Below are 7,673 nucleotides of genomic sequence, written 5' to 3' on the forward strand. Positions count from 1 at the left end.
GGTTATGGTATGCCACACTTAGCTGAATTTCTCACACTTGTATGCACGCACCTTTTCGAATCTTGTTACACTTGTGGTGACGAATTTGCTCAGAAAATCATTTTTTGGGGCTTTGCTGCTTAGTAAGAAAAAGCATGGCAAAATCTGGCTATGAACAATACATCATATGTTAAGATCATCTTCAACAGCCGCCTAATGCGTGGCGCTCAAAAAATGGATTTACAACGCGTAAGTAGTATTTTTTAGGACGCCAGAAAACGTTTACTCCAACAAGCGTTGTAAGATATGCAGTGCGCGCGAGTTCAGCGGTCCCAATCAAGCAGTCCAGAGTTTGTAGCGCGCGCGATCGGGCGCACTAAATATGCTGCGCGCGATGCCTTTTTAATGCGCGTGCTGCATTAGTTATAGCGTGCACACGCTTTTTGTGCGGCTGCTGGAGACTTCAAATCAGGTCCACGCGCGCTAAAAGCAATTTTTATACCGTGCGTCGATTATATAGCGCTTCTGTTGGAGATGCTCTAATGGGAATGGTAACATGATTCTGCTGAAAACGTGTTAAGATGTTCCAAAATTGCTAAAGCGGTCTATTTCCTTTTATCAGAGGAAGTGAGTTAGAATGGTAACGTGATTCTGCTGAAAACAATTGTACTCACTCCTACTGTAGAATGGTAACGTATGTCTTGGACATTTGACCGTGGAATCGATCATGTCGACGGCGCCGCCGGGTCGAGCAGGCCACACTCGAAGTTGGTGTGCTCGAGGAACGGCCCCAGCCTGACCAGCCTCGGGATGACCACGCCGTCCCGCGCCGCGCACACCACCGGGTTACCCCACTGCACCAGCGCGCCGACGAGCCCCGCGCGCGCCGTCAGCGGGAACACTCGCCCCCACCTCTCGCTCTCGTACCCGCGCAACGCCTCGCCGACTTCGCTGCCCGCGAGCACCGCGGGTGCGAGGTGGCGCGCCAGGACGACGGCGTCCTCGAGCGCGCAGCACGCGCCCTGGCCGAGGTTGGGCGTCATCGGGTGCCACGCGTCGCCGACGAGCACCACGCCGCCCCTGGACGCCGGGGGCGCCAGCCCTGGCCAGAGCCAGCGGTCCACGAGGGGCGTCTTCACCACGGCGTCGTCCGGCGTGCTCCGCATGACGGCGACGAGGTCCTCCGGCCAGTCCCGCACCAGGCCCAGGGCCTCCCTCTTGAGCGCCGCGCCGTCCGTGGCCTTGGGCCCTGCCATGCCAACGCCAATGCCAATGCCATGCAAGATCAGTCAGTCGAAGCAACTTGATCATTTCGCAAAAAAAAAAAAGAAGCAACTTGATCAGACCTCGCCCTCTCATGTCAATATGTCATATCAAAATGAAGTACTACCTGGGGTCGCGCTGTTGAAGCAGATGAACCAGTAGACTTTGGTCGGGGAGACCGGGACGAAGCCGGCGCGGACGCCCCGGCCGTAGATGTAGTTCACCTTGGACTCGAACGGCTGCCCGCCGGCGTAGTCCGCGAGGCCACGGAACGCCATGTGCCCCACGTACCGGGGCTCCGAGAACCCCATCCACCTCGCGATCGGGGAGTTGACGCCGTCGCAGCCCAGCACCACTTTGGACAGGAGCCGCCTCCCGTCCTGGAGCTCCAGCAGGGTGCCGTCGGGCCCTTGGCCGGCGATGGACTTGAGCCTGGACGAGAAGGAGATGGCGCCCGGCGGGAGCTTGGAGGCCATCGTCGCGAGGAGCGCTCCCCTCTCCACCGCCCGCACCTCCTGCCTGACACATACATCCGTAATTAAAGCAGAGCAAATCGATGCAAGAACACAGGGCGAGTGTTGAGACGACATACGTACCCAGGAGCCTCCTCCTCGAAGGAGAACTCGCGCAGGTCACGCCCGCCCGCCGACGACCGCATCCTCATCCTGCGACCAGCTGAAACCTCGCAGTTTAAGCACTGGACGCATGAAGGAAGGAGAGAGGAGAAGTGCTAGGTAGGTGTAGTGTACCCCTGGACGCGGAGGTACTTGGCCCGGAGCTCGTCGGCGACGCCGATGGAGTCCAGCACGCGCCACCCGTTCTTGAACAGCGTCAGCGACGTGCCGCCCGCGCGCAGGGACGGGCCCTGCTCCAGCACGGTGGCGCTCACGCCGAGCCGGCGCAGGGAGAGCGCGGTGGCCAGACCCGCGATGCCCGCGCCCACGATGACCACTTCCTCCGCCTTAGTAGAGGAGGACGACGACGACGCAGAGACGGCACCCCGGCGACGGCGATGATACGAGTCGGAACAAGGGTGACGCGCAGGGGAGGACACGAAGGTGCTCAGCGGTGCCATGGCAACGACGAGCATTTCTTGGACAGGAGCACGCCATACGCAGCAGGAGGCTGGTGGTTTGGGGGTCTCGGGTTCGCAAAGCGAAAGGATTTGGAGCCACACGTCCGGCAACAAGATTCAGAGACAGGGGACAAGACACGTCCACCACCTCGCTGCGATCCAGAAACTTTGCGTCCCAGAGATTTACTGCGAACTTCAGTAATCAACTTCAGCATCACTCACAATCCGCAAATATGAGATTTAAACATCAACAATCCCTCGGTTCAGAAAATAATATTAAAGTAATACCATAACGCCTGGACAGCATGGCAAATCAAACGTCGAACATTGCAAGTTTATTAACGCAAGGATAACAACTTTAGTTGGCAAACATAGTAACTTAATACTTCAGTTTATTTTTAACAGAAAATTACCATGTATATCAACTAACTTGCAATCCTTGCGTCATTAAAATTGCCATCGAAAATGTTCGGTTTTCCATGTGCTCGTACCTGACGTTAGGTACTTATCATTTCCTTAATTAAAAGCCGAGGCATTTCCCTTCTCTAGTTCTACTTAGAGAAAAGTATACTTTTCGTCCCTCAACTCTTTGTAAAGTTTAGTTTTCGTCCCTCAACTCAAAAACCGGACAAAGTGCACCCCGAACTCTCGAAACCGGTCACTTTTTGTCCCTACTGCCGAGTCAAACCAGTTTTGACCGCGCGTAAACAGTACACCGATGAACAGTAAATTCGAAAAAAATAGCAAAAAAATTCAAAAAAATCTGAAATTTTATGGCATCGAAAATACTCAGGTGCGCCACGTGCGTGCAAATTTTCATCGTGTTTGGAAGTTCGAGAAGCACGCAGCAAAAAAACAAAAGTAAATGTACACTGAAGTGAACAGTAAAATAAAAAATAGCAAAAAAATTCAAAAATTTCTGAAATTTTTTGGCATCGAGGATGCTCAGGTGGGCAAGGTGCGTGCAAAATTTTGTGGTAAAATGCGAGTAAAATTTTGTGGTAAATTTCAGAGTTGAGGGACGAAAAGTATACTTTTCTCTTCTACTTACGATTTACTAGTTTTCTCTCTCCTTGATGAAATGCAGAGCTCTTCTGAGATGTCAATCAATTTAAGAACAAAAGGTTAAACTCCCCTGCTAGGTTTATCTTATTTCAGACAACTGCACTGAGGTGGCAGCAGTTACACTTGCATCAAAGGAAATGCAGAAGCCATACAGGTTCAGGCAACACATTCAAGTTCGGTTATTAACATCATCACGCAGCACGAAATCTAATCATCGACTCGGATAGCCAGACCGGGACAAGCTCGAATTCTGAAGAAACGAGGCATCAACAAGTAGAAGTAGATGATCGTGTGAGCTCAGTTCTCGTAGATCCAAGGGTGGAGGTTGCTCTTCCATTCGGCTAAGCCTCCTGGGAACCACAGAGCGATCTCCTTCTTTCCGTTCTCCACAGAATCACTTCCATGAATCACATTCCTGCACAGCAGAAAATTTGAGTTCAGTCTAAGGAACCAGTATTATCCGTTAAGTTTTAAGCAAAGCTACAAATGAACACCTCCGTCTGCTGCACTGCAAACATAGACAATTGATCATAGTTGTACAAACTCAAGACAATATTACTACTCTCTACTCGCATACTCCTCACCAAGAAAAAAAGACATTGATAGTTGTGACCAAAAAGGAGTTCAGTGATCAATGTACAAAAAACATTTGCTCACCTGCTAACCTCCACAGCATGGTCACCACGGATGGTGCCGGGAGCCGCCTCCCAAGGCCTGGTGGCCCCGATGATCCTGCGGCCAGTCAAGACAACATCCTTCCCCTCCCACACCATGGCCACAACAGGGCCGGAAATGATGTAATCCACCAACTTGGCAAAGAAGGGCTGGGCAGAGAGATCGGCATAGTGCTGCTGCGCGAAGGATTTATCCACATTCATAAACTTCATCCCTGGATCATCACATTTCCAAACAACTTATTAGCACCAAAATAATTCAACCAGTGATTGTTTATGGGCTATTGGATGTGTGAATCATCGAAGGCAATGATTATAAAAGCTGAACCGAAAAAAGTTTCAGATGAGTTCTTCTCTTCACATAATTTACGATGACGTTTGCTTTTTGTTTCACATTCTAATCCTTTTTATTACTTATATTGTGTGGCAACAACTAGTAGCCATTAGCCAATGTAACAAGTAGTGTATTTCACCGAGGGCCGCACTTATAGAAGATTGTGACAGATTGTCCATGTTTTAAACTATATCCACATTTAGCAACGAAAGAAAAAGGTCCAACCTGCCAATTTGTAAAATCTGGCAGCAAGGTAGTTTATTACAATTAAATTCAGCGAGGAGTATATATTTTTTGTAACAATTTAATACCATGGTGAAGATATCATTTACCTGTGAACTTGTGTTATTGTGGTCGTCATACTATTAGTAGGCACTTGTGTGTTACAGTTCCGATTCAAAGCAAATTAATAATTTTCCTCCTACCCAAAAAGGGCAATAGCATATTTATGCATTGGAAAAGCACTAACTTTTGGAAGGTGTAAAAGCACTACTTCATCTCTGCTCAAAATGATTTCATGTTCAAACTGAGGCAGGCCCCAATTATGGTTTTTCTCACAAAAAAGAGTACTACTTGATTTTCCATCAAGTTACAAATAAATAACCACTTTTATATCTCTGTTATAACATACTCCCTCCGTTCCTAAATATTTGTCTTTCTAAAGATTTCAATAAGTGACTACATACGAAGCGAAATGAGTGAATCTACACTCTAAAAATATGTACATATACATCTGTATGTGTTGTCCATTTGAAATCTCTAAAAAGACAAATACTTAGGAACAGAGGTAGTACATAATACAATCCAAAAGTAGATCTAAGTGGCGAAATTAATTGTCTAAGCCAGATCAAGAAGCAGAAACTGACGAATTAGGAAGGAAAAGGGTTCCTAGGTCATACTGATCAGGTAGGAACAAAGGACACCCTCTTACCCTTCAAGTAGTACCCTTTCTTCTCGAATCGGCTGATGATATCCCCGATCTGCAGAAGAGAAATTGCAAACACGAAACCGATGATCAGAGACGGTTCCAGTAACCCGGAGACGAAACCGATCGCGAGATAAAGACAAGCACGTAGGGGTTGTTCCTTGCAGAGACGGGGGTTGGGGTTTACCAGGCCTCTCTGGACGCCGTCGGGCTTGATCATGATGAAAGTCTGCTCCATGATCGGGGAAGAAGAGGCTCGCGGAAAAGGCGGAGGCGATCGATCACGCGATGGGGACGGAGAGGAGCCGGGGATGTGAAAGGGGTGGAGAGGCCTCCCCTGTTTTATATGGGGTGCTGGGGTGATCAGTTGTGTTTCTGGATACGGACGCTGTGAGTGGGGAGTGGAAGGGAAAGCGGCGATTTATGTGGGCGTTTTATAAATCGATCGCATACGACGGAGTCAATGACCAGTAGGCCCGTTTAACAGCAGATCTGGGATTTTTGTCGTGGGAGTAGCGGCCCGGCCTGGCCCGCGTAGTACTCCTGGCCCGTGTAGCCCGATCTACACATGCCCACAAATCCGGCAACAACTAACTAGAGAGCACCAAACCCTCCTCGCGAAAGTGCATCAAGTACTTTTTCCCTCTCGCTAGGGTTTCTGTTTCTCTCGCCGCCTCTGGCGACGTTGAGTTTGCTTTCCCTCGCACCGGAGAAGTAGGATCGGCAGCGTCGGGTCCGGGGTAGTCCTGCACTGCCAAGGTCCGGGGGCTGATCTCGCAGTCCTGGAGCGCTAGGGTTTTCCTCCTTCAAGAAGATCGGTTTGCCCGCAGGTCTGATCGCGATGGCAGGTAGGGGGAAGGCGTCGGCGGTTGATCGCAAGGGGAAGAGCAATCTGGAGGAGATGATGCAAGATTTGGCCCTTAAGGAAGATGATCTAGATGATGTGATTTTTGAGGATGACGATGCCCCAGAGGAGGCGGCGCTCCGTTGGATGATCATAGCTCGAGTCCATATGGAGAAGGACTTCAGCACCTATTGGTTCTTCCGCAATATGAGAACAGCATGGGACCTCGCAAGGCCAGTCAAGATCAAGACTTTGGAGGAGAATCTTTTTCAGATGCAGTTTGATTGTTTGGGGGATTGGGAGAGAGTATCACAGGGGGGCCCGTGGCACTTCAGGGGGAACCCAGTCATCATCGCCCCGTATGATGGTTTCTCAAAACCATCGTCGATTGAACTGTGGACTTTTGAGATATGGGCTAGGATCATTGATCTTCCAATGGCCTACCACGGGAAGATCCAGGCGCTTGCATCAAAGATTGGCGAGTTCGTCGACTCAGAGCCTTCCTCGTTTGATTTTGAAGGAAATTTTTATAGAGTGAGAGTCCGGCTGGATGTTCGTCAACCGCTGAAGAGGGCCATATCCTTGATCCGGGGAGGCCAGAGGGAGATTTTTGCGGTGAAGTATGAGCGACTGCCAGACTGGTGTCAGGTTTGCGGCATGATGGGGCACGAGTTCAAAGAACATGGTGACGGGGTGCATCCCCCTTCTGCTCTTGTGTTCAAAAATCTTAGGGCCCCGGCAACCACTGCCTGGGGAACCCGGCGTCGCAACAGGAACAGGCAAAACAACTATCAGAATCAGCAGAAGGAGGAGCAGATGGGGCATAACCCCGGGACAAGCAATGATGGAGAGGCAGCTGAGGGCATGGAGCTGGACACCACAAGGAAGCGGACGTCTGATCAGGTTGTTATCTCCCCGAACATCAAATTAACGGGGATGGAACTGGTACCAGTACCGAAGCCTGTTGGGAATGAGAAGGGGGTCCCAATTAGTCCACCACCGAAGCAAGATACAAAACGGTCCAAACTCATGGGCCAGTTGGGGAAGCCAGCAAGTTCAAATGACAAAGAGGGGTTGGCTGATACGGTGAAGAAGAACCCCAATGGGGTAAAGAGCTCGGACGCGAGAGCGGCGGCCTCCGTGACGGAGGACCGCCGAACGCAATGAATCTTCTAAGCTGGAACTGCCGGGGGATTGGCAACGCCCCGACAGTTCAAGAACTTCGCGAACTCGCGAATAAGTTTGCCCCTAAAGTGCTTTGTATAGTTGAAACCCAAATAAGTGGGGAGAGAGCTGAAAACTTAAAAAGTTCTTTAGGTTATGATTGTTCTTTTGCTGTTGATGCCTCCGGTAGGAGTGGAGGCTTAGCTATGTTTTGGAATAATGAAATAAACATCGATATTTTGGGTTACTCCAAGTACCACATAGATGGAAAGGTGACAGGTCTAGGGGATCAACCGTGGAGGCTCTCCTGTTTCTATGGAGAAGCCCAGACCCATCTTCGCTATCACACA

The 7,673-nt window shown here is 49.9% G+C and overlaps 2 protein-coding genes across 3 annotated transcripts; both read right to left on the reverse strand.

Annotated features, from left to right (window-relative positions):
• Positions 1-558: 558 nt before the first annotated feature.
• LOC123086636 (monooxygenase 3) lies at positions 559-2,399 on the reverse strand. 2 transcript variants are annotated; one of them, XM_044508407.1, is made up of 4 exons: positions 1,992-2,399; positions 1,839-1,907; positions 1,370-1,761; positions 559-1,228 (listed from the first exon to the last, which is right to left on the reverse strand). In XM_044508407.1, exons 1-4 carry the CDS (start codon positions 2,330-2,332, stop codon positions 705-707), a joined length of 1,326 nt encoding a protein of 441 aa, XP_044364342.1. In that variant the 5' UTR covers positions 2,333-2,399; the 3' UTR covers positions 559-704. The 2 variants fall into 2 exon arrangements, with proteins under 2 accessions (XP_044364342.1, XP_044364343.1); XM_044508408.1 differs by having other exon boundaries at positions 1,839-1,917; positions 1,992-2,282.
• A 1,038-nt stretch (positions 2,400-3,437) lies between these two features.
• Positions 3,438-5,733, reverse strand: LOC123086637 (nucleoside diphosphate kinase 1). The gene is made up of 4 exons (XM_044508409.1): positions 5,503-5,733; positions 5,322-5,370; positions 4,040-4,271; positions 3,438-3,797 (listed from the first exon to the last, which is right to left on the reverse strand). The coding sequence occupies exons 1-4, from the start codon at positions 5,551-5,553 to the stop codon at positions 3,680-3,682; spliced, it is 450 nt and encodes a 149-aa protein (XP_044364344.1). The 5' UTR covers positions 5,554-5,733; the 3' UTR covers positions 3,438-3,679.
• Positions 5,734-7,673: the final 1,940 nt, after the last annotated feature.

Source organism: Triticum aestivum, chromosome 4A, assembly GCF_018294505.1.
Source record: "Triticum aestivum cultivar Chinese Spring chromosome 4A, IWGSC CS RefSeq v2.1, whole genome shotgun sequence".
In the NCBI taxonomy this organism is placed as follows: domain Eukaryota; kingdom Viridiplantae; phylum Streptophyta; class Magnoliopsida; order Poales; family Poaceae; genus Triticum; species Triticum aestivum.

Coding starts and splice junctions, on each gene's coding strand:
- LOC123086637 (XM_044508409.1), bottom strand. CDS start 5,553: ATGGAGCAGACTTTCATCATGATCAAGCCCGACGGCGTCCAGAGAGGC. Junction 4,272..5,321: donor GAAAGGGTACTACTTGAAGG/GTAAGAGGGTGT, acceptor GTGATGATCCAG/GGATGAAGTTTATGAATGTG. Junction 3,798..4,039: donor CATGCTGTGGAGGTTAGCAG/GTGAGCAAATGT, acceptor TCTGCTGTGCAG/GAATGTGATTCATGGAAGTG.
- LOC123086636 (XM_044508407.1), bottom strand. CDS start 2,332: ATGCTCGTCGTTGCCATGGCACCGCTGAGCACCTTCGTGTCCTCCCCT. Junction 1,908..1,991: donor AAGTACCTCCGCGTCCAGGG/GTACACTACACC, acceptor AGCTGGTCGCAG/GATGAGGATGCGGTCGTCGG. Junction 1,762..1,838: donor TTCGAGGAGGAGGCTCCTGG/GTACGTATGTCG, acceptor TGTATGTGTCAG/GCAGGAGGTGCGGGCGGTGG.